Here is a 25,697-nt window from a genome sequence, read left to right as displayed (position 1 = left end):
GAAAAACTTCAAGATGTAAGTGTTGACACAAAAACAGAGCTCTCATCTCCAAGGGGATAAGCAATTGTTGATTTTGGAGCCAAGTATGAGTGCCCATGGCTCCACAACATAGATTTAGTTTACTCCAAATTCTATGTGCCGATGAGGTAGCATTTTAATGAACTACGTACAGTGAGAGAACAAAAGAAAGTCATAGCCAAGGTATTTCCCAAATAGTTTGGTGGGTAGAGCAAGAATATGGACTAAAGGAAGATGGACCTTTGCTTTAAGCCTTAGATGCTTTCTGATTTTTAATGCCTTCTCCCTTTGGCTGGTGGGAAACTAGGGTTTTGATAAGTTAATACATTCCTTTTTTTTTTTTTTTACCTGCTAGGATATTAGCTCTGGCTTTATCTGTTAGTGATGGAATATTTGTTCTGATACCGAGGAGGGCAAGAAAGGGTTATTTTGCAGACTGAAGACAGTTCAAGATAAACTGCAGCCAGGCTTTGGGTCTGCAGTACCCCATGCTCTCTAGGTGGCTGAAGTTCTCGTCAGTCCATCAGCCTTTGGAGACACAGCTTCTTTCCAGGAATTCTCGTTCACATAGGCATAGGCAAGGACTTTCTGAAAAGGACTCTAATAGCTCAGGCAACAACTGCAGGAATTGACAAATGGGGATTGCATGAAATTAAAAAGCTTTGGCACAGCAAAAGAAACAATTATCAGGGTGAAAAGTCAGCCTACAGGATGGGGGAAAATCGTTGGTAGCTATTCATCTGACAGGGGATTAATATCGGGAGCATTTAAGGAACTAAGGAAATTAAACACCAAAAGACAAGTCATCCAATAATGAATTGAGCAGGCAAAAGAAGTAGCACAAATGGTCGATAAGAGTCTGAAAAAAAAAAAAAAAAAAGCTCAACATCCTTAGCCATCTGGGAAATCCTAGTCAGAACTACATGGAGACTCCCTATCATCCTACTAAGAAAGGCTGTGTTATAGCTTGCTTTTCTGTTGCCGTGATGAAATACTCATGAACTGAAACCAATTTAGAGCAGGAACAGGTTTATTTGGCTTATACTCCCAGCTCACAACCACTACTAAGGGAAGTCAGGGCAGGAACTCAAGCAGGAACTGAAGCAGAAGCCACGGAGGAACGTTGTTTGCTGCTTCATTCACTGGCTTATGCTCAGCTATCTTTCTGCCTAGGGATGGTTCTGCCCACAGTGGGCTGGGCCCTCCTACATCAATTAGCAGTCAAGTCAATGACCCACAGTAGGCTCTCAGGCCAATTCGATGGGATTTTCTTTCCCCAGTTGACTCTAGCTTATGTCAAGCTGACAATAAAGTCCAAGCAGTGCAGGATATCATCAAGAAAATAAACAAGTCCTGGTGGGATGGTGGTAGGAGGCGGGGCTTGTACCCTGCTGGCTGGTGCACTTATACTTGTGCAGTACCTGTGGAAATAAGTATGGCCGTTCCTCAAAGAACTAAAAGCAGATGTGTAATGTGCTCCACCATTCCCATTCCCAGATCTTAAGTCAACGCACCCCAGAGACTTGAACGCATCTTTGTTTACATGGCACTGTTTGCAATAGCCAAGGCATAGACTTAGCTCCCTTCTCCATCAGAAGGTGAGTGGATAAAGAAAATGCAGCATGAACACACAATGGAGTTTTATTCAGACCTGCAAAGGATGAATTTTTCATTTTTCATTTTTGCAGGAAAATGGATGGAGCAGGAGATCAAGTGAAATAAGCCAGATGGAAAAAGATGAATATAGCCTGTCTCATACCTGGGATCTAGATGAAAGGATACATAAAAAGACGTGAAAATGGACAGGAGACTGCTTGGGGAGAGGAAGATGATTAGTGGGAGTTGGGCAGGAAAGAATAACAAGGATGAATAAAGGCCAAATGCATGACACGCGTTTCTACGCGTCATAGAAAAATCCGTTGAACAATGAATATATCCCAATAAGATAGAACCGTTTCCTCCCAAGAGTTCTAGATGCAACACTACAGTACTTGGTGAAGGGTTTGAAATGTCATGAACTTTCAGTGCAGAGAGATGGGATAGGAGGAGGGGAGAGGTGAGAAGCTTGGAGAGGGAGTTCCCTGTATCAGTACTGACGTGGAGCAGAGGGACAGTGCCATCGGGACAGGACACTGAGCAGTTTTCTGGAATCAAAGGATACTGATGCCAGACTGAGGACACATAGCCATGACTGGTGGCTCTGTGATTAGACTCAGAGTACAAGTCTGGAGCATGCATGGCAAAGCCATGCTGGGCTCTTGGAGGAAGAATAGGACATGAAGGACACGGGATCAGATGGCTCTGGATTTTAACAATCACACCGAGGGCACAAAGACTAAGGGCGGGGATTTTCAGTCCATGGTGCAAGAGGATGGAGAGGTTCCTGGAAACTGAGGACTCAAAACTGCACCTGCCAAATGTTTTTGGTGAGGAAACTGCCAGGAAATGTGAGCGTCCTGGGCTTTGGGCTGCCTGAAGGCTATCTCTGCTTGGATAGCATAAGCCATTGTGGCAAGTTCTAAAACTAACTGTCCTGGAAAACCCTATGGTGCAGAGGTCGGGGTACATCTGGGAGTGTTCAGAGGCAGGAAGTGTTGAGTGGCCCTGGCCCCTTCACCATGTCCACATTTAGCTTGCCAAACCCCAGCCCCATGTCAGAAGAGACCGTATCCACTCCAGGGAGATGAGGCCAGACCATGCCCCAGGCTGACCTCCAGCTCCAGCTGCCCTCACCACCAGCCGCTGTCCCTGGCTGGAGAGTTACTGCAATGAGTCTGTAACTGCACCCATTTGCATGCTACTTTTTTGTTTGCTTGTTTTCTTTCAATTTCTTGAGACAGGGCCTTACTTTGTCACTCAGGCTGCCATGGAACACACTATGTGGTCCAGGTTGGCTTCGACTTCATCGTGATCTTCCTGCCTCAGCCTCTCATGTGCTGGTATGACAGACACTCATGTCAGACTCAGCTATGCTGTGTAGTTCTTCAATGAATCCAATATACTTCCCAATGATGAAATAATAATAAAAAGTACTCGAGAAAAAAAGGAATGGGGTGATCATAGCCTTTGCTCCCTCTGAAGTCCACATTGAGACTGTTCAGATTTCCCTGGAAACCAGGCACGTCATCAAGTCTGCTCTCTGCCACCTGGGCTAACTCTTCAAGCTGCCATTCCTCATTCTGTAAAACTGTGGCATAAGAACCTCTTGATGGGGGCCGATGCACCTCTTTCTGTAATAACAACCACTTGGTAAGCTGGCTGAGCACAGGGCTATGCAAAACACCCAAGGAGCCAAAGTTCTTCCATCCTGATGGGTGTGTGAGTTTTGTATAGGGCCCCGGACCACCTGTGACCACCTGTGTCAGCAACCTGGGGGCCATATCCATCTAGCTACTTATCATACCCATAGTCCTTCAGAACCTCTGTCTGCCTCCTGCCCTTGTGTGGGAATAGCTTTCACGGCCCAGTATAGCACTGTGCTGGGTATGGTTTTGATGTGGCAGTGAGGATGGTGTTACAAACTTTCTCCCCATTGACATTGGTCTTTTGAGCTACTCAACATGATACAGCCAGAGAAATAAGCGAGGTCTCACTTGTGGAAGACCAGAGCTTGGACTTTGGTACACCTTGGTGAAAGTCACTGTTTTCTGAACATCATTTGTGCCTCATGTATCCAGTAGTTCAACACAGGGCTTCCCAGGGCCAGTGGATCTAAAGAAAGCCACCTGCCCCAAGACCCTGGAGGCCATTATGGCCTACAAAATGGTGGTGGTGGGGCATTGATACCTCCGGTTCACACCTGGTTTGGTGGGCTGCAGCAGCTGAGACCCAAGCTTGGGCGTCTCCAACAAGGAGGAACCCAAGAGGCAGGAGCTGAAGCTGGGTTAGGGACTGAGGAGTGGATGAGACTAGCAATAAGCCTTTCAGATACTGGTGTATGGGCCATCAGAGAAGGGATGGTGAGGAAGAGACATTCTAAGAGAGAGGGGGTGGGCATGCAGCCAGATGGCTGGTTTCTGCATATGCATCTAGACAGTTCCTCTGAAGAGACCACTTCAAGGACACAAACATACAAAAAAAAAAAAAAAAAACCCACACACCAAAAGCCAAACAACAGCAACAAACTCCAACAACAACACCAGGGAGAGCTCGAGAACTCTGCACCCACAGGTTTGGACACCCCCAGTCAACTGACTGAACCCGAAAGCTCTTAGGGAGCCAGTCTGTGTGCATGGGAGGGAGGCCTACTGTGGACTTGGTCATGTGCTCCAGGGCCAGTTGCATGAAGTACTTCTGCCAGGTCTCCTCCAAGACATCACAGGCTCGAATAACGGCCTTCAGGACCTGGAACAGCCGGAATCTGTGCCGGTTGGAGATCTGTGGAAGACAGAGGTTACGTTGAGACCACGGTGTCTGACGGCACAGGGGATGCCAAGGAGAACACTGGTGGGAGGATTTGAAAAGGAGGCTGGAGGGAGGGAGCACAAGAGGATACATTCACTTGACAACTCTCAGGAGATACCTGCCGCATATGTGGACCTTGAGCCTGACCTACAGACCCTAGAGGAAGGAAATCTTGCTTCTGTCCCCAGGGAGCTGCTGTGGATTTAAAAACTCCACCTCCAAAGTGATGTCATCTCCTCATCGACACTTAGGCAGGTTTCCCTCATCCATGCATGAATGCACTTATGTATCCAAGCATTCATAAGTGAACCCATCCATCCCCGTATTTACTCACCACCCACGGATTCCTTCTTCCCCCCTACATCAACCCACCTCTCCATCAATCACTATGTCCATCTGCTTGCCAGTCTGTCCACCCAACCCTATATCCACCCGTCAATCCATCATCCACCCTTTTATTTACCTCCCACCCACCGATGTATTCACCCATCAGTTTCTACCATTTACTGATTCTGTGACCTTAGGCAAATCCCTCCTCTTCCCTAAGCCAGAGTTTCTCATCTTTGAGAGTTATTGCCTCTACCTCGCAAGAGTGCTCTGAGCTTGGTGAAGGTAAGTGGGGACATTTCCTTCCTCCTCAGCCTATTGGCATGCAAAGAGACTGAGATTTTGCCAGAATGATGCACCGTCTCCATGTAGGATTCAAGGTTTGAGCACCCCTTGTGGTTCAGCGTTGCTCTTTGCTCCCATGTCTGCTCTAGGGGACTAAGCAACACTACCTCTGGGTTGTCTCTGAAGTAGTCATGGATGGTTTCCATCACTAGGTGGGGGGTCCTTTGAGCCATCTTCTTCATCTTCTTGGTGATGTACTTGAGTTGGAGAATGTCTGAGGAGCCTATGTCCCGGAGCATCTTGAAGCAGATTGCTAAAGTTTACAAGGAGAGTGTGAGGATTGGTGGGCCTTTGGGAGGTCGTATTGTGGCAGAGGGTTGGATGGGGAAGGAGGGACAAGCCTATAAAGAGAGCGAGAGCTGGGCACATTGGGAAGTCATCTGATATTCTGATAGCTGGTCCCTCATGGGGTTAAAGAGGAGACAGAGTAGGAATGCATGCTCATCTGCATATTCTTATTCTCATTCATATTTCCCTGTAGCCACGTATTTATCTACCCACCCATTCATCCTTACTTCTCTGTATCCAGTGACCTAGCTCTTTATTTCCTGTCTGTCCAGTTTATATTTATTTAACCATCCATTTACTCAGGCACTCCCAAATTCACCATTCAGTAGATCTGTCCATTCATACACCTAGTGAACTGTATCTATTAATACATATTTTGATCCATTTAGCAATATATCCGCCCATGTAGTCATAAATTCACTCAAAAAAAAAAAACAACACATCTTTTTATCCTTCCTTACACCAATTCTTTGATTTCTTTTGATGTCTATCTAGTCATCTTACACTCTTTGGCACTGGAATGCTTATTATTCTAGGAAGAGGGGTCTAGGTCTAAGCTGAAGTTCTGAGGTATAAAATGGATGGAGAGGAGGTTTGGTTATGCGGAGGAGAGGGCATTTTTTATTTATTTGTGGGTGCCTCAGGAGCCAAAAGCAAGCCATGGGGCTCACAGACAGCTGTACATGTCCACAGCCTTTGCGATGGCCAAAGTCTTAGAGAGGGTCTCCTTCCCCTCTTCACCCTCAGGACTGCTTCTGTCGAGGGACCTGGTGGGGCCTGTTGTCCTGTATTCCAGGCCATCCTCACCTGAGTTGTAGGCATCCTCCACTAATATCTGGTGTTCTTTGGGCACCAGGGAATCCTGACTGCTTTTGGATTCGCACAGCAGGATGGTGGCAGGGTGGGACTCTCTGTCCCAGGAAACATAGTCTTGAGGTTCCTGGGTCCATGAGGACTTCTTCGTAGAAACGGAAATGGGGGAGAAGATTCTGAAATGAAGCAAGTTCTGTGTGTAAACATCACATGCACTTATGTGTGTGTTCAAGTGCAGGAGGCACTGGCACCATTTGGCTCTGGGTCAGGTTCTTCCGAGTGTCTGACCTTCTGTTTAGTGGGCTGGTGAGCCTGGAATGGAGGTACCTCGAGGCTCCAGGACACTGTTGAATAAGCCGAAGCTTCTTAAACTGGGTCTAACCCCATGCAGGGTCATGTGACTGCATATTGGAGCCTCAAAAATTTTTTTATAACAGTAAAATATTTCTGGACACACAACACTAAAACCAAATTCAAAATCAAACACACTCTGATTTGGAGGTGCTTCTGAAAGTGTGTGCCTGTGCTGCGCTGTGTGACTGCACCACAGCCTAGGTTCTGAACACTCCACCCATACATTCTGCACTGGACACAGTATCATGGAAAGCAAAGACACTGAATATTTTCCTGCAAGTATCACTCAGCATTTAGGTGTCAAGTTAGCATAACTTTGGATTGTATTGTGTTAGACAAACAAGCACATCCATCTCATTAGTAACCAATTTGCTTTCATCTTTAATAAATGGTTAAGATCCTACACACCAAAAAATTGATTAAGATAAATTGCTTTATGGTTTTATGATCAGCCAGTGTTTGACTTGTATGCCCATTGTATAAACATATCTTTGCAGATGTTTGGCTTGTATGCTTATTGCATACATTTGTATCCATGGAGTCTCATAAAAAGTTTCTTAGGCAAAATGTTCTTATGAGTGGAGAAGTTGAAGGCCTGGAGTAGGCAGCCAGGCCCAGCAGGGTGGTAGACAGGCACACTAGGAGTCCAGAAGGGCTCAGACTGTCTCATGCCAGCTTTATCTCTGATATTGACTTGGATAGCCAGGCTTTTCAAAGCAGCATAGGCGATAACCTGCCTACCCAGATATCCCTTGAGAAGGTTTTTAAGTGGGCAGTAGCGGTAAGGGCACAGATGATGAAGGTCTTTATGTTTTGCAAAAGGGTGAAATGTATTTCCCTGGACTGGCAGTTGCCATGAAGGGGCAAAAAAAAAAAAAAAAAAAAAAAAAAGGGCACTCTTGCTTTGGATGTTGCCAAAGTCTAGTGCTTCCATGGCTCCATCTTCGCTTCTGTTCTCTGCATCAAGATAGTATCTGCTTGTCCTCAGTTCCACACACTTCCCAAGGAGAGGGCCTGTTCTAGGCTGCTCCTTGGGTCCATAGTTGAAGAGGATAAACACGCCTGCAGACTAAACAAGAAGATCGCGAGACATGTTATAAAGCAGCCATCATGGTGTGTACTAGAAGGCAGTCATCATGAGAGTATTGAAAGTCAGCCATCATGGTTATACTAGAAGGTAGCAGTCTCTAATGTTTTATTTAATTATGTTTCATATGTGACGCTTATCATGCCATGTCTCTGATTCCTGCCAACAGCACATCTGTGATGGAGCAACGAGGACCAAATTTCTTCCTTGCCTTACGAAATCAGAAACTGCCACCCGATATACAAGATCATGATTATCAGTAGACACCATCAGTACAGGACAATGATCTCTAAGGAATGTGCAGCCTGCAGGGTGAGCTTCAGGTTGTGAAAGCTGGATGCTAGACACAACCCAGTCGGTTCCCCATGGGGACCAGGAAAGCCGGTGACTTTGGTGAGTTGCTGACCTGAAGGTAACAGTGTGGGGAGACCTCAGGGGTCAGTGTTTGAGGACACTTCAGAGCCAGGAGGAGCTCTGAAGGTCTACAGAGTTCCCTCTGGTCCCATCTTCATCTATCTGCACTTAATGCATGCAGGATCCACTTACTCTCCCTGTCAAAGCTCTAAAAAGCAAGACTCAAAAGGACCTGTGGTTTTAGTGATTCCTATTCCAGACAGAGATGAAGAATATTTATGTGTTCAGAAACACCACACCCAGCAAGGTGTCGCTCACAGTGTCTGGCAGTCACTCAAGACTTACCAGGAATGTAACATAGCAAGAAAGCAATCCACAAAGGGAAGAAAATTAATGGACCATAATCAATTCGGAAGGCCAGGTATGAGGCATATCCAGCATTAGAAAGGCTGAGTTGGGGGCGGGGTGAGATCTCAACAAGTTTGGTCTAGATAGACCAGGCTAGCCAGGGCTACAGTGCGCAATCCTGTCACAGACAAGCAGGTACACACCAATTCAGGAATCATGAAATCATTAGACAAGGACATTAAAACAGTCATGCTCTGCATGGTAGAGTGAGGCATAGGGTGCTCAGGAGAGACAGGGGAGAGAGAAAAAGGATGGAAGTCATGACTCCAGTGGGGTGACTTGAACAGGAGATTAGATACCTTGGAAGGAGACACTGGCTAACAGAAAAGGTCTGAAAATGAAAACACAAACAGACTGGAAAAGATGGAACAGAGTTCTCAAGCCGTGGGACAACTTACAATATCTCATCACTTTCCAGGTTTGATATAAACTACAGGTCCACACGTGTAAGAACATAAGTGAGCCTCAAGCAAAGAAACACAAAGAACACACCAAAATGATATCAAGAACATGCCACCTGAAGCCAAAGGCAAGAAAAATCAAAACAAAAAACCCACAAGGCCCCCCTTTAAAGATCCATTCAAGGAAATGAGGACAATGTAAAACAGAAGACCAGAAAGTTGGGGTGGGTTGGGGGGGGGGAATCCCAGCTACCTAGAAGGCTCTACCCAAGAAAGTATCTTTGAAACCTTCAGGTGAGATATGGCACTTCCATAGATGCACTTCAACCCCCATGAACTCATCCCCAGAAGTCCCAGACCACAGACAGTGTTAGAGGAGCCCTCCAAGGCAAGAGGCTGACTGATGGATGTATGGAAATGCCAGAAAAGAAGAACACCAAAGGGGCTAAGTAAGCAGCAAAGTAGAAAAGGTCTTTGCTAATTCTTAAAATGTGATAATACATCGTGAAAGAAGACATTGTGTTTTGTAACAAATGTAGAATTAAGATGCATAACATCAGTGTAAGATCAGGGGCAGGTTGTAATGATGTGTTCACAGTTCTGGCATTGTAAGTGGTGTGATATAACTCAAAGGGAGACAGTACTAATGCTGAATTGTGTACTTATAAATACCTAAGTGATGACTAAGCAGGACATCAACACAAAATCAAATCTGCAAAAAGACAGTAAAGGACATAGGTCAAGATGAACCAAGTCATATCAACTAAATATAAGTGATTCAAACACTGCAGTCTAGCAACAGAGACTGCCAAAGGGGAGGAAGAAAGTGAGATTCAAGTCTGTGTTTCCTGCATGAACTCTGTTTGTGCTAAAGGTTGCAGTGCTCAGCTGAAGTCTGTACTCACAAGACTTAAGCAGGGAAACTGAGTTCAAGGTTAGCCTAGGCTACATTGTGAGATCTTGTTTAAAAATAAACAAAATAGGTGCTGGAGAGATGGCTCAGATGTTAGGAGTATTTGTTCTTGCAGAAGAGCCAGCTTGGATTCCTAGAGCTGACATGGTGGCTCACAATTGAATATAGCTCCATTTTGAGGGGTATCTGACACCCTTTTCTGAACTCTGTGGGTGCCAGGCATGTATGCAGTGCACAGATAAAACACTCACACACATAAAATAAAAGAAGCTCCAGGGATTAGGATTCTACCAGTAAAACAAAAATGGAAAGAAATAATGACAACTAGAGGGCTAGTGAGGTGGTCAAGCAGTGAGGACATTTCTGTCAGGCCGGAAATGACCTGAGATCAACTCCCAAGCTCCACATGATGGAAGGAGAAGTAAAGTAAAGTAGAAACAAAATAAAATAAAGAAATAGTGGCAAATCAGGGTGGGGAGGATCTGGAATGAATTAAGGCAGGGGAAAGAATATTATCAAAATATGCTGTCTGAATAAAAAACTCAACATAAAAAGTGATCCCCCTCCTTCCACACAAATAAAACCGAGTCCTGATACTGGTGTTTTTGAAAAGCCAAATTATTGACAAATTCCTTGTGAGATTATTGGAGCAGAAAAGCAAAAAAGAGAAGAGAGAATGAATGAATTTAAGAGAGCGGTACATAACTATAGATCCTACAGTTGTTTGTAGGATGATGAGGAAAAACCACAAATAACTTCACTCAAGCAAGATGACAACTGAAACAGATTGAACAAATCCCTTAAGGCCATAAAATCCTAACACTCATTCAGGAGGCAAATAACAAAGAATCTTATGGTGAAACATATTTTATAATGAAATTCCCTGCAGTGAAGATGTCAGGCTTACTAGCTTCTTGCCTTTCACAAAGCTTTTGGGAGGGAAATACTGACATTCATCTAGCGAGCAGAAGAAAGAACACAGTCCAAGTCATTCGGTGAGATACTCAGGTCTCCTCCTCCATCTCCTCTTTCTGACAGGGTCTCCCTGTTTAGCCGTAGCTGGTCTGTGGTCTGGAACTCTGCTTCTTGAGTGCTGGGATTAAAGGAATGTGCCACCACAGCTGGCCATCAATGAACTTGAAAAAAAAAAAAAAAAAAAAGGAAAGAATAGGCTCATACACTTCATCTACAGACACAAGCTTTCTAAAAAATAGAGAGAACTCATTAACCATCTCCAAGTGGGGCTTCTCATGAGAATGCAAGAAAATCGAAGTAACTTCCCCTGCCAACTGACTGAAGAAGAAAATCACAACCAACAGAGAACATGTTTGAAGAATGCAACCACTAAATTACAATAGAACTGAAAATTAGAAAAGCCTCCTCAAATGAACCTAGAGACTATAACCCCGACCCCAGCTCATATCACCCTTAACCGTGAAAGACAGACTCTTTCCTTCCCAATTAAGAATGAGGCAAGGGCATCTGGTCTTGTCATTCCATTAAACATTGCACTGTGGGAATGATGCTGCCTGCAGCGGAAGTGTCAATTAACAGTCAAGATAATTTCCCAACAAAGACATTCCTTCTGAGTCTGGGATTATAGGCAGGCTGCCATGGACACCCAGCATATCCATGGGTTTCTGAAGATCCAAGTTCTAGTCCTTATGCTTGCTAGACAAGTGCTCAAACCACTGAGCAACTAACCTCCCCAGACCAGAACAACTGATTTTTGACAAATATGTCAAAGCAATTCCAATAAGAAAGGAAGGCTGGATTTGCCAGTACATCCCACTGAAACACTCCAACACCCACCCACCAAAAAAAAAAAAAAAAAAAGAACAACAACAAAACCCTATCTATATTTCAAACACATGCAAAAAATAACTCAAAACAGCATGGAGTTAAAAGAAGGCTGAAAAAAAAAAATAAAGGCTGAACTCTTGAAAGTTCTAGAAGAAAAGAAGAGAAAAATCTTCATGACCTTGAGTGACAAAGAATTCTTAGATGTGACGCCAAAAACATTACTCACAAAAAGAAACACACACACACACACACACACACACACTTTTTTTTTAATAGAAACAGAACCTATGAAGGGTATCCAGAAGGGAAGGCGAGCTACCGGCCTGGAAACAATCCTTGTAGCTCACACAGGTAACAGAGGGATGCATCCCACACAGACCAAGAACTCTGAGCCAAAGCCAAACACAGACAACTGAACACAACACAGGCAAAAGAGTTGATGGCCTAGTCACCTGTGGAGAGAAACAGAGGGCAGAGGAGCAGGTGAACGAGGCCATACTGTCCCCCTTGAAGGATAGAAAAAAACAAAACAAAACAAAAACAAACCCAAAGCCATAGGAGGGGAGCATGGTGCATCCCTAAAATAAGAAAACCAGGACAACTGAGTACATCAAAAGCTGTGGGAGTGTGGAAGCAGGAAGTCCCTGCAGTACTTGAGGAAAAAAGTTGGGTGAAGTTGAACCCAGAGTGGGCACGTGACTTAGCCTGCATCCCGTGCATTCACTCAAGTGAGTTACAGCCACATAAAAATCAAATGTTTGATAGTGTCTGACTTGCCATCTAAAACCGCAAAGCATGCAGATTTTAGTGTTTAGATGTTTAGCGCTTTCTAAACAGGCCGTAGCATGTTCCTAGAAATCTGGTAAAAACCGGATCGATGACACAGACATCAAAAGCACAGCATGCCACGTGAAAGAAGCCAGGTCCTGAGGCTACGCTCCATGTTGTTTTTATGACATTACGGAAAATGTGACATTGATTGGTGACTCCTGGGCTGAGTGTTGTTAGGTGCTCACTCACTAGCAGGCTGTTGGGGGGAAGGGTTTGGAGGCTGAGCTGTTTGTCTCATTTGTGGTCTAGGACACATGCAAACCAGTGAATTCTATCATATGTAAGTCAGACTATACAGGAAAAGGAAACAAAACATAACAGGACTTAGGGAGCCCACCCTGGGGGCTTTCATCCTGCTTCCCGCTCACTCCATCCTAGTCCAATGAGCCTGAGCTGTTTTTTTAACCAGCAGGTGAGCTGCAACCTCAGGATACTTGCACTGGCTGCTCCCTTCTTCTGTCTGGAGATCACCCCATCCCCTATCACTGCTCTCCTGGTCTCTCACTTCTTGTTTTAAAAATTTAAATCACTTAATATATGTGCATGTATACATGTGCCTGCAGAGGCCAGAAAAGGGTGTCAGGATCCCCTGGAGCTGGAGTTACATAAGCTGTGAGTTCCCTGACAGAGGTACTTGAGAACCAGACTCAGGTTCTTTGCAAGAGCAGTATACACTCTTAAAGGCTGAGATGTCTCTGTAGCTCCCAGCTGCTCCCTTCTTTCAATTCTTACTTGTCACCTTGATGAACTTGTCTGAAACTTCAGCCTGACCCCTCCCTCTACATCTTGCCTTTCCAAGTTCTTCCACCACTTCTCAGCTTGTAAGATGGCTTATCCTACTCGTATCCTACTAGTTCTCAGTTCTCATCTCCAAGGTAACCCCTAGTCCCTCTGAATCTTTGGCGAGAGCCCTGCAATAGCCTTCAGAATGTTAACCCAGGTATCATGCTTGGGTTTGTATGCCTTCCACTTTTCCCTCTGTCCTGGCAGGGTGCTCCTGGGTGAGACTGTCTCCCCAGTCCTGACGACAAGCTGGAGGAGAAACTGTTATAAGGTTGGACAGAGAGGGTCCAGGCACCTGGCCAGACGGGAGACCCTGGCTGCAGAGCAGGCTGCTGCTCTCCTATGGACTGACTTCTGTTCTTGCTCCGGATGGAAACTTCATTGCACCACAGGTCCTTGGAGTTTGGACCATCCAAATTATTGGTGTTTGGTGCACTCGTTGTTAAACCCTATTTTATTTGGAGGTATTTAGGCCTCTACCTCCCTTCCACTAACCCTTTAACCCTAGGTAAGAGAGAGAAGGTTAGTAGGGAGAGGGGCACAGACCCCTTTACTTCTCCCAGGTGTTTAGGGTTCTTTCAGGGCTACATCAATCTCCATCAACACCAAACTCAGCAGCCTCTCCATCTGTCTCCTCCAAGCTGCCACACCATCAGTTTCGGGTTTCTCCAAACTGCCATACCTTCTCCTTGGACTTTCATATTTATATCCCTCGGAGTCCTGACCACGCCCCTCTCTGTGCTGCACAAGGCAGGCTGTTACCAGCTGGCACAGACCACGGCCCCGCAGGAGGCAATTGTCAGCTGTGGACAAACTAAAGCCCAAACTAAAATCCCACACTTGGCATTAAAACAAAAACATATTTTATATAACATAACTGAGTTTTTAAAGAAACCCAAACTCGCATTACAGGTGTTAAGATAGGTTCTGAGGATTGGGCTCAAGCATAGGGTTAGTGCCGCCATAGGAGGAATTTCCAGGAAGCCGTCTCTTTCTCCCCTGTGAGTACTCAGCTGAAGGGTGGCTGTCAGTGAGCCACCTGGCATTCACCAGAAGCCCTCACACTTTGAACTCCTGCTCTGACACTATGACAGATGAGCATGGTTGGAGATGCCCAGTCCTTGGTGCTCCGTCACTGAACTGAATAAACGGAATCTTCACAGAGGTGGCATCTGTCCCTGTGCACAGACCAAAGTCTGTCTGCAGCTATGACTCCCAACTTCCCCTCCTGGGGATCACATTGCAGTGAGGTGGGACACACAGGGAAGTGACCACACGAGGGAGCTGTGGACACTGTTGGCTGGACCAAGATAGAGGGGACCAAGTGGTAGAGGAAGAAATCAACTCAAACAGCAGGCCTGTGGGCAAATCCACCCTCGGGGGCCTCCTTTGTGTGCACATGGGTGAGTATGTACTTGTGTGTGCATACATGTATTATGTGTGTGCATATATACATGTATATACATATGTATGTGCATTTATACATACATATCTGCATGTATATGTTTACCTGTATATATGCATGCATATATGTATGTGTATGTATATCTATGTGTTTACATATTTACATGAGTATACATAATTGTGTGTATATGTGTATGTATATATGTGTGTGCGTAAAACAAATGAACAGCGGTGTCTCTTTCAGGGGTCAAGTGTGTAAGAGCACAGGCTGTTGTGTCCTTCCCACCCCCGCCCTGAAGTAGGCAGCGGCCTGTCCCTGTCTGTCCGGCTGTTCATTCGCTGGCTCACGCTGCTGTGGCCCTCGCCCATCTTCATCTCTGCTCCTCATGAGCGGTTTCTGTCCTCTCCTCTCTTGATAAAGGTAGAACTTGTGGTCCAGCTCTACTGTCCCTTCCACCACGCTGAAGGCAGCGGCTTCACGGGACCCAAGTCTCTCCTGGGCTGCTCTTGGAGGCAAGAGCCCTAGACACCGTGCCGGAACAGGCAGCCCATGATGCACCCTCTGAGATCGTGTGTGGCTGCCCTGGAAGATGAAGCCAGGTGCCTGTGGGCTAAGTGGCCCCTGCCTTTCCCACGTCCTCCAGAGCTGAACTGACCTGGGGTTGTGGGACATGGCTGATGACGTAGCATCAATGGAGATTCGGCTGAGTGGCCTGTCAGGAGGCTGCCCATCCATGTCGGGGTTCCGAGCAGGAGACCTACAGGTCTCAGTTTCCAGCCCTATCCTCACCGACAGGCTAGTTCCATCCTGGGCATTGTCCCTTATCTGGTGCCTTGAGTGGCCCTGACCTCACCCTGAGGTCACAATGGCTCCAGTATCCACAGCACCCTTCCAGGGACAGTATTGTGGAGCCAGCACTGTCTGAGGATGGTAGGTTGGGGAAGTGTGCTTTGGGCTACACATGCAATGAGGACATCTATCCCCATGGAGGCCTCCTGTCCGTCTCTTGGTTCCTTAGATCATTGGCATTCTCTGTGACTTGTGGCTAAGTGGAACATCTGTTATATGAGTCCAGGACCCTGTGGTGATAGTAGGGCCTAGGCTGGGGCTGTGACTGCTTTCGAGGGCTCCAGGTGAGCACATGGGGTGCTATGCCCTCCTGTCTGGGTGCTGTTGCATAGATACCTCCCCCTACCCAAATCCTCTCAAGGACACGGCTCTTGGAGTGAGGCCAGCCTGAGGTTCCAAGTACAGGGAGAAGCAAACTGCCCCACACCAAATTCAGCCTTCCCATTTACTGACCCTGTGGCTTCGTGTTGGCATTCAACCTCTTTGTGCCTCAGTATCCCCACCTGTGAAATGGGAGCACATCTACCAAGCTCCTGCACTGCTCTGAGGCTCAGTGAGGACACAGCACTCCAGCACAGTGCCTGGACAGGCTAGGAACATCTCGGTTCTGTCGACAAATGGTGGACATCATCCCAGTCCAGCAATAGGATGCAGGAGATGGCAGCAATGGCAGACCTGGCTGATAGTGATGGCTGCCACAGTGCTCAACCTTGGGGGCTCCCGGGGCTCACTCTCACCAACAAAATGTGGGATGCAAAGCAGGAAGACAGGCCTGGGGGGGGAGGTGCAGCTGCCCTGTAAGTTGAGGATATTGGGCTGGAGATATTGGGCTGAAGTACTGAGGGTCAGCCTGTGTAGACAGCTTGAGGGTTTGGGGTCTGCTCTTCTGGAATGATCAAGACAGCTCTGGCGGCTGGAGTGCCCGAGGAAGGTGGAGAGAAAAGCCAGGTGTGACCCATCGACATCTTTTGAGACTGCATGCGTGGATGACGCCTGCAAAGGCCAGTGGTCTGGGCGAAGTCCCTGGAGACTGAGGACTGGTCACCTTTGCTTCAGAGTCTGCTGTAAGAGGCCCTGGCTCCGACCTGCTAGACCCCATGATTGCCCTAGTTTAGTTTTCCTGCCTAGGACAAAAGCCTGGAAGTGGTAACCAGGTGAATGAGGCCCAAGGGCCCTTACCATGCAAGGACACCCCGAGAAGGAACCGTCTGCAACCAGAAAGAGACCCTTAGCTGACATGGTGTAGGCTGATACCTTGATCTTGTCAGTTCAGACTTCCTGATGCTCATGAGCCCCAGGCCATGAGTTTTGCCTCTGGCAGAGTCAGGACCCCAGGTCTGTTTCAGGAGGCTCACAACTCCTTACCTCCCATTCACGAGGGAGGTCACGGCATAGCTGGTTCTGTGGCTTCTGTGTGTGGTGGATCCTGGGGCCTGATCACCATTTCCTATCTGGAGCCCTTGACCAAGGGTGTGTGGAAGCCAGGGCAACAGGCTTCGTGAGTCCTGAATTTTCAGAAATTTTGCGGGTTGGTTGCTAAATAAAGCCACAGGAAGCTTCAGCAGAGTATCACAAGTTCCCACACCTGTCCCTTCTGGGGTTTGTGGCTGTGTCATCGTCCTCTCTGCTGAGACCGTTACTGTACGCCATACCTGTGTGGGTGGGAAACCGTACCGGCGACTTTGTGTGAGTCATGAGCATCCTTGGTGTTTATGAGGACCTGAATTCGGCCGTGCTCCTGGCTATGCCATGCTTGTTTCAGTCTGCCTGTGAGCACCGACCAGCTTCTGTCAGACAGAGGTACGCTGTCTAGTGGGGGTCATCTCTTGCTCATGTCATCCAAAGGTCAGATGTGCCCACGGTCCTGGTCTGGGATGAAATTTAGAGCGGGGCATACATTGGTCGAGGTCACACAGCTGTCAGCGGCAGAAGCAGGATGCAAACTCAAGCCACTAAACAAGTGGGCGTGAGGCGTCATGGCCACCGGGTACCCTCTTTCCAGGGTACTAGGCTCCCCTTCTTACCTCAAGTGTCTCACCTGCTTGGCTCCCCCGTGCAGCCAGTAGGTGGCGCTGTGGTCACAGACAGGACTGTGATCAGAAGGCTGCAGTGGGGGGAGTTATGAGGAGGGGGTATGAAGGCTGGAACTCCTCTGAGCCTGCTGTCCAGCCTTGGAGCCCCTGTAGCGAGCTGCTTCCCTAATAGCGCCCTCCTCGTGCAGTTACAGGCTGGGAGTCCAGCCTCTTACCTCCTCAGGGTAGTAGACTTGGGGTGGTTTTGCCTCGAGAGCTACTACCAACCCCTTGCATACTGGCTCCATTAGCAGAGGAACCTGACCCACATTAGGACAGGCCTACCTTCTGCTTTTCCCAAGCCCTCAACGTTCTAGCGATGCGTTTTTTTCCCTCCTGCAACTCCTGCGCCCTGGAATTTGCTCCCTTCAGAAGGAAACGCTGTACACGTTCCTACGTCTTCTTGTCCTCTGGGAAGCCAGCCCTGGTTCCCCTGAGCTGTTGGGCCGCAGATCCTTGAACTGTGCTGGGCCCAGTGGGAGGAGGATGGAGGAGCTGCTTTGCTGATGGAGGGGCCAGGCATGTGTCTGCACCCCTCTTCTCAGCAGCATAGTGCAGTCCCTTTGGCCAGCTCATACCCTCCAGAGACATCCGCTCAGGCTGGGAATTGCAAGACCTTTAGGGGTCAAGTGGCTTGTCATTGATCTCCCTGGATATGAGACCAAAAACACAGGTGAAAAAGGAGATAGATGGGCAAGACAGTTTTCAAGCAAAACACCTTGGCAAAGCACGGAAAACAGCAAAACAAAAAAGCAGCTCTCCCCCCCATCTCCCTCTCCCCCTCCAGGGGAAAAAGGTACTGGCAACCATCTTTCTGATAAGGGGCTACAGCCAAACAGTAAAAGAAAACATTCAGCAGACAGAAAAACCCAATGAAAGGGCCGGGCAGGGTAACATTCTCCAGAGCAGACAGACACTGGGCCAGTGGGTACACGAACAGGTGCCTCCATCACCAGAAACCCAGGCAGTGCCATCAGGGCCCTGGTGATCTGTCAGTTCTCACCTATCAGGACAGACTGTCAGGGATGTGGGGGAGGGGAACGCTCCTGCCTTGTGGGTGAAATGCCACATGGTGCAACCAGTAAAGGAAACAGTATGGAGGTTCCTCAGAAAATTAAAAATAGCATCGCCATATGATATAGTAATTGGCCTTCTGGGCACAGATCCAAAAACATCAAGATTAGGATCTCATGAGGTATTACTCCTTGCTTGCAGCAGCTGCCTCAAGGCCAAGGTGTGGGAGCAGCCTTCATCCATCTACGACTGAATGGATGGGGACGCATGACTAGGCACCCAGAGGAATACCATCCAGCCTTTAACAAGGAGGAAAGCTGATGTCTTGGGTGTGTGGTTGCCCCTGAAGACACTGTGCTAAGTGAAAAGAGCTACCACAGCTGCTCTCATTCCTACAAAATATCTGAAGTCAGTGGACCTCCCAGCAATGGGGAGCAGGGGCTGCTGGGGCTGGGGAAGGATGGGGGCTACTGGCTCATGGCTTTGGAAGATGAACAGGGTGGCACACTGATGTGGCACTGAGGGTGGACCAAGCTTATGTATGTGGGGCTCATGCACATGGGGCACAGAACCAAAGCTCTGTTGGAGTGGAGCGTCATGGGTGGCTCCACCCAGGACCAGCACTCCCTAAGAGGCAGGGAAGTCATGGGAACACATTGCGTTTCACCTCCTGCTGTGACTGTTTGGGGACCGGGAGGGTATTCAGCCCTCTCACTGTGACTGAATGGAGGAAAGGGCACGGTCCTAGTATGGCCTGCCTAGAGCAAGACACACTCCTTACCACGATGCACGAGGCCCACAGAAGTCAAGGGAGGAACTAATTCAGACAGGTGACTTCCCTTGAAGGCCCTGTGGGCTTGGAGATGCAGGAAAGACTACAAGTGCATCTTGGAAGGGGGCAGAGAATGGTACCTGAAGGACAAGAGTGTGCTTGCCCTGCAGAGGATGGCAAGGCACTGCAGGAGCTGTGAAAATGCAGATGTGGTGGTGGTGGCATGATAAATAGGGCTACTCTTCCACAAAGCTGGCCCCATTCTCCCACTGCAGTGCTGCTGTATCAGTCAGTTTGGCCGTGTAACAAATAGCCCGACAGTGAGCTTTCTCACATGGTGGCTGGAGCTTGGGTCTTCTCTCTTCCAGGCCCTAGACCCAGCTACAAACATGGACATTCATTTCTTCTGAAGTTGTCTTGGTTTCTACAGCCTGCAGGCATATATGGAGGAGAGCCATACCTTCCAGCCTCTTTCAGGAATGATGGCTAGTTTCTGGACCATGAATGCTAAGGGTGGCACCACAGGAAGGCTATGCCACAGTGCCCAGTGCTCCTGAATGAAGGGAGACCTGCTGCCCACTCTCCTGCTGGAGAGTCCTACCTTTTCAGCCCCAGCCCCAGCCCCATATCCTTGGTCTCTCTACTGATGCTGTGTCCATTGATGGGGAGGGAGAGGGAAATACAAGTCCACAAAGGCTTCTTGAAGCAGGAGACTTAGTCTGGTTCAAGTTTGGAGAGAACGATCTGGCTCCTGGGCTCTAGGAACACTCCTGCGGTGTCCATGCCTGGCTAGTGTGGCTGAGGGGAATCAAGTTCTCAGTGGCCCTGTGGGCCCAGACTGGGATGTGAATACTAGAGTGAGCTGAGACAAGACAATATGTAGGTGCCTTCTGGCTCTCTTGACCCCTGTCCTCGGACCCCAACCCTTTTCCAGATGGGGCCCCTTTAAACGCAAGGTTCTGTCTTCCAGAAGGCCCTTCCCAGTCTCCTGGGAAGCCAAGTAAACAGAAGTGGGACCCTGGCTTCTGACATGGCTTCTCCTTGTTCTGGGGACCTTAGCCCCGCTGGTCTGCCTCCGCCCCCTGTCACCACTCCAGGTGAGACACTTGGGAAATATGAGTGATAAGGGGGTGGGTGGGTGTCTGCGAATGTGGAGACAGGGAGCAGCAGTCCCGATAGCCTCCAGGAAGTGGGGGTAGAGCCCACTTTCTAAAGCTGAGGGCATCAGTCTTGTCTTCTTCGTTCCTTCCTGCTCCCTCTCTCTGCTTTGCTCTAGGATTCCCTCCTGGAGAAGAGTAGACAGGCCTTCTTTGTTCTGGCCACACCTCCTTAAAATCCTCTAGGACTCCAGGCCCTCAACCCCTTTGCCCCAGTGGAGACACCACCCTCTCCGTTCACTGACTTTTCCCATCCGTCCGGTTGACTTCTTCCCTTCCCCTGACCTCTTTCATCTGCTCCAAGCCATCCATTCCTTCCATTCAGTCAAGGCCTGGTCAGCATGCACACTATAGCTCCTCTACATCCATCTTGGGGATTCCTCTCTGTTCTGCTCCCTTGAGGAAGCTCCCCACTTGGGGGGAACACACCCTTGGTTTTTAGCCATCTCCCTGCATTCCCAGCTTCATCTCACTCACCTCCCACCCGGTCAGCCTTTCTCCTGTCCTTGCCTGGCAACCCCCTCCCCATGCCACCCCACCCTTGTTTGTGTCCATTAATCTGGACTTCACTCTCTTTTCTTAACAGCTGCCTGCCGGGTGCCTCCACCAGGCCAGGCCCCTGACTACTTCCTTGGTTGCCTGGTCTCTCTCCTAGCAACAGCCAGATGCCTTCTTTCTGTGTGCCCTTCCTCAGCACAGCTGGCTGTGAGCCCCCCCCCCCCCCCCACTGAAGCCATCATAGGAGGACTTAGGAATTGTTCCCTCTCCATCACTGACTCTGGTCACCTGCCCTCCCATCCAAGGCTAGCTGCCTGCCCTTCTATCTTACTCAGCCACACCCAAGCCACCCTCTGCCTCAGGCAGAAGCGTTGGATTTTCTTTGCTATTACCACAGAGGTGGGTGGCTCTCTGTTCTCTCTCTCAACCTCACCTCCCTCGTAGTGACTGCCCCATTTCTCTGCTCCTCATTTATTAACAAAAACCTGACAGAAGGTTACTTATCCTTGCTGCCTCCAAATCTTTCTCTCCCATTTGCTCTTGAACCTACTCTAATCAGGCTTAATTTCTGTACTTCCCTGAAGCGATTCAGGTCAAGGTCACTGATGACCTCCATGAAGTTAAATCTGAGGCCAGCTCCGAGGCCTTATTTGATGTGACCCACTGGCAGCATGTGATTCAGCTTCTGTCTGGTTTCCAGAATCTCCCACACTGCTCCTATATCACTGTCCCCTCACTGGCTTCTCCTCTCCCTGATCTGGCAAGGACAGATGGCCCCAGGTTTGGCTCTGGATCTCCTCTCGTCTGTCCTCCCCTTCCTTCCCCTCTTTTCTCTCCTCCCCTTGTCTCTTCTCTCCCCTTTCCTACCCTACTTCCTCCCTCCACCCCTCCCTCTCTCTCTTTCTCCCTCCCTCCCTCCCTTCCCTGGTGGTTTCATCCACTCTTTTGACCCTAAATACCATTTCCCCAGGTCTGTCTCCACCCAATTGTGCTCTCCATCAGCCCATCAGCCCATCTGAGGGCTTCAACCCAACCTGTCCCAAATCAAAATCTCAATCCCCTGTCCTCAGCTGCTTCTCTTTCAGCTTCCCTCTTCTTCAGCATATGGTGGCCTGGGGTTTACATTTTCTATGGTGATCCTACTCCTCACCACCACACTAACTAGCTTCAAGACATGTCCAGAAGCAGCACTCTTCTGACAGCTGTCCTGGCCCCAGCTGCCCTCACCTAGACGAGAGACTGCTGTCTTCCTGGTCTCCCTGCTACTGCCCTTCCCACCCCTACCTCTACAAGCTATACTCACCTGATAAAACTACCCTGTCCATGCCTGGGACTGTGAGAGAGTCTCCGTCTTCTCTCTCAGGACCCACCTTTCTTTTCCAAAGCTTCTCTCTACCAGCCTCTCAGAGGAATTCTCATGGCCCCTTCTGTGGCTGCACCCCACCTTGGTACTGAGCAGGTTAAGACAAGGACTTCAGAAGGCTGCCAGAAAGTCAGGATAGGCTTGCAGGGCTGGAGGCCGAGACCTCATTGGTCCTCTGAGCTGTGGACTCAGGGTGTGGCCCTGCAAGTCCTGCCCACTCATCACAAGCCATCTGCAGGCCTGGCTCTCCTCACTGGGGAGATCACCTCTGCTTCATCTCTCCTCCTGGCATAACACCCCTTGTGCTGCCCGAGGTTCTGACTCAAGAAGGCATTTGCTTATCTATGAAGGTGGAAGAATGGGCTTTGTTGTCTGGCTCATGGCTGCAGACAGTATATAGTGCAGATCCTGTCTGCACACAGCAGATGCTCAGTAAGTGCACTGTGTAAGAATTATAACCAAGAGGCTCCTGGGCATGGCATGGTGTGGCACTGTGGGGAGGGGTTATTGCAGCCACTCCCACATGACTTCCCTGTTCTTAGACCCTTGCCTATAGCAAAAAAATGGAATGTTGACTCCCATTGCATTGTGGGAACCCACATACTTTCCAGCATGAGTCCTCCAGCTCCTGGCATTGGTCCTTGTCTTGGGGACCTAGCATCTGCTGTCATGCCAAGTCCCCACACCCCATATCTCCAGCCGAGTGCTCCACCATCCTTATCCTTACTTCCGTCCTCATGGGGATGAAGTTTAAGACCCCAGGCCGGGGGACTAGTCAGCTGTATCCGCAGTAGTCGGCGTGGTTCTTGCGGAGTCCCTGCCCCAACTGCTGCATGCCACCACCTGCTGGGTGAATCCTACTGAGCTTCCTGGCTAAGCTAGCCTCCTCCCCACCCTGAACTTTGTGCTCAGGGGCCTGACTTTCTCATACTCTCAGGACCTTTGCAGGCCTCCACAGTCTGTCGGTGCTGTCCCCTCAGCAAAGTGGACAACTTCCCCTTTGGAAGGAGAGGTGACCAAAGAGGCAGGAGAGAGGTCAGAGATGGAGGTAGACCCCCCTTGGTCCCATTTGGGCTTGAGAGCCCCTTCTCAGCCTCGTAGGCGCTGTCCTCGGTGTTGAGAGGGGCTCAGGTCTCACTCCTCAGGGCTCAGGTGGCCCTCACCTGGTTCTCGTGTCCGAGTGGCCTCTTTCCGTGTCCCGGCGCTCCCCTCCCCAGCCTCCCAGCGCCGGGGACAAGCGTAGGGTTCCCCCCCCCCCCCCGCTAACTGTCGCGCCCGCCGCAGGTCCCGCTGTGCCCCCCGCGCCCCGCTTCCCAGACATCTACGGCGGCGACGCGCAGCTCTGGGAGGCCCATTTCCGCGGCATCGGGCGCGCCTACCGCGCTTTGGGCAAAGAGGACGACTTCGCCATCCGCGTGCTCACTGAGGACTTCACGTTGCCCTTTCCATTCGCCTGGCCGCCAGGCCCCGACCCGGCTACCGGGCCGCTCTTCTACGACCCGCGGGATCGCGCGGGCTTCGATTTCCTGCTGCGCGGCCCCGGCGCGCCGCCCCCGGCTCTGCTGCGACCCCTGCACGCCACGGCGCAGGCAGCCGAGCGCAAGCGGCGCCTGGAGCGCTTGGCGCTGAGCTACGCGGGCGCCGGACGACCGCCCGGCTTGGTCCTGCTGGCGCCTGCGGCCGCCGCCTTCCCTCCCGAAGCCGGCCGTCCTCCTTGGCGCGGCCTCGCCCGCGACAGCGAATAAAGCCTCTGCCTCTCCAGTCCCCTCCGCGTCGCGTCCGGGCCTCGCCCTGCTCCGTGCGTCGGGAAAGCCGGGGAGCGGGGCGCGCGGGACATCATGCCTTGCACGAACTCAAGCGCCCAGTGAGTCTGAGAGCCCGATGGAAAAGGTGACCCAGGCAGGCTGCGAGGAGGAGAAGATCCGGGGAGAGTGGGAGGTCAGGTCTCCGCCCCAGTTGTCCGCTCTCCTGCCCAGCACTAGGATGGGAATTTACGATCTCACCTGGCAGATAGGAAGGAGAGGACAGCCTGGCTTCCAAGGAGTAGCTGGGTGCTGCCTCACTCCAAGTGCCACAGCGTCGCCGGTTTCTATGACAGCTGCTAGGGACGTACAGGGGTAGAGTGTAAGCGTGGAAAGTATGTGAGAGGCAGTGTCAGGAAGGGATTCCGACAGCCTGCCTTCCTCTCTGTCCCCTCCCTGAAGGGTACTGCCTACTCCCCTTGAAAATCCGAGACGATTTCTTGGGACCTGGGCTTCCGGCTTGTCCCTTTCTAGGTGGCAAATTCCAGGCAGGTTTTTATTTTTATTTTTTATTTTAATTTTTATTTTTTTATGCCAATAGTAGGTGGGCTGCAAGCGAGGACTGCCTAGCCCTGGTGTCCTAAATCGTGGGATATTATCACGTAGTAAGGTCCAGTGGCCCTTAGTGGAAGGATTCCATTCTGCCTGGGGGCTTTGGGTTCCTGGTGGGCTGGAGGTCCATTCCTACCCAAGAGCAGCTGGACTCAGAGATTTTTTTGTTTCTGCTTTTGTTTGTTTCTTCTAATCCAGGAGTTATTTATAATTTCCCAGTGCTGGGAAGAAAAAAATTTCCCAAGTCCTGGCAGAACAACTTAGATGGAATGTTCACTTTCGGGGATGTGAGGGAGAAGCAGGGAAAGGAGGAGGAGGAAACAGCATGAGAAGGGCACAGCACAGCAACCAAAGACAGCTTGGGGCTATGGAGGCAGGCTCTCTCTGTCCCTCTCCTCTTCCACTGCACTGGCCTGAACTCCAGCCTCTCCTCTAGGGGCCTTCTCAAACCTTTGGGCATCTCTTCAGCTCTACAGAGATGCCCAACGGCATCGTTATACGCCATCCGGCATTTGATTCCTAATAAGGCAGCTTCCATTTTGACTGTGTGCTAGTGTTTGTCCATATGGTCTATTGGCTGCTTAGGCTCCTTAAAAACAACCCCTAGATGAGGGGGGAGGTTCTCCTCTAAACACAGGCAGGGTATCCAGAAACCAACGGGGAAGATGGATGGATGCAAAGCAGATCACACTGTGGACAGCTGGAGGCAGTCCCCTCAGCCCCCCCCCCAACAAAACAAAACAAAAACAAACAACCCCTCCAGCAACCATGATGGGGCATGCCCCAAAGCCATGCTCCCAGGGACAGGAAGCCAAGCCCTTAATCACTGCCTTCTTGACATCATGAAGAGTCCTCCAGGCCAGTAAGTCCCCCCAGGTCAGCTTGCCCTGCAGGGGATGGAGCACACGCCTCCTCTCTCACAGCAGCGATGGAGTCATTTTATGACTAGGGTATCATAATGAACATCCAGGGGTTGCACCTTTTATGTTTTTAACCCCACTTTCTAGAAATTTATTTTCAAAGCAGTTTTCAAAAGCCTATGGTTGAGAGCTCAGAGACAGAGCCTTGGTCCAATCTGAGAATA

General features: G+C 49.5%; 2 protein-coding genes and 1 long non-coding RNA gene across 4 annotated transcripts in view; 1 reads left to right on the top strand and 2 right to left on the bottom strand.

Annotated features, from left to right (window-relative positions):
• The window catches only part of LOC110542305 (maestro heat-like repeat family member 5), a 64,990-nt gene extending 58,408 nt beyond the window's left edge, over window positions 1-6,582 (bottom strand). The window contains exons 1-4 of the mRNA XM_060390506.1: window positions 6,578-6,582; window positions 6,190-6,455; window positions 5,202-5,347; window positions 4,267-4,395 (exon numbers count right to left, since the gene is read on the bottom strand). Of these exons, the coding sequence (XP_060246489.1) occupies window positions 4,267-4,395; window positions 5,202-5,347; window positions 6,190-6,455; window positions 6,578-6,582 (546 nt within the window). The remainder of the gene's footprint in view (window positions 1-4,266; window positions 4,396-5,201; window positions 5,348-6,189; window positions 6,456-6,577) is intronic.
• A 323-nt stretch (window positions 6,583-6,905) lies between these two features.
• LOC132655817 (uncharacterized) lies at window positions 6,906-21,760 on the bottom strand. The gene is made up of 2 exons (XR_009593687.1): window positions 15,190-21,760; window positions 6,906-7,618 (listed from the first exon to the last, which is right to left on the bottom strand). It is a non-coding gene; the product is annotated as an uncharacterized LOC132655817 (long non-coding RNA).
• On the top strand, window positions 20,272-24,116 carry C8H8orf90 (chromosome 8 C8orf90 homolog). 2 transcript variants are annotated; one of them, XM_060389282.1, is made up of 2 exons: window positions 20,272-20,338; window positions 23,544-24,116. In XM_060389282.1, the coding sequence occupies exons 1-2, from the start codon at window positions 20,272-20,274 to the stop codon at window positions 24,002-24,004; spliced, it is 528 nt and encodes a 175-aa protein (XP_060245265.1). In that variant the 3' UTR covers window positions 24,005-24,116. The 2 variants fall into 2 exon arrangements, 1 of the variants encoding a protein (XP_060245265.1); XR_009593686.1 differs by lacking the exon at window positions 20,272-20,338 and adding an exon at window positions 23,090-23,294 and having other exon boundaries at window positions 23,544-23,673.
• The last annotated feature ends 1,581 nt before the right edge of the window (window positions 24,117-25,697 follow it).

Source organism: Meriones unguiculatus, chromosome 8, assembly GCF_030254825.1.
Source record: "Meriones unguiculatus strain TT.TT164.6M chromosome 8, Bangor_MerUng_6.1, whole genome shotgun sequence".
Lineage (NCBI taxonomy): Eukaryota > Metazoa > Chordata > Mammalia > Rodentia > Muridae > Meriones > Meriones unguiculatus.
The sequence above is the reverse complement of the archived record's forward strand: the minus strand, read 5'-3'. Positions and strand labels throughout refer to the sequence as shown.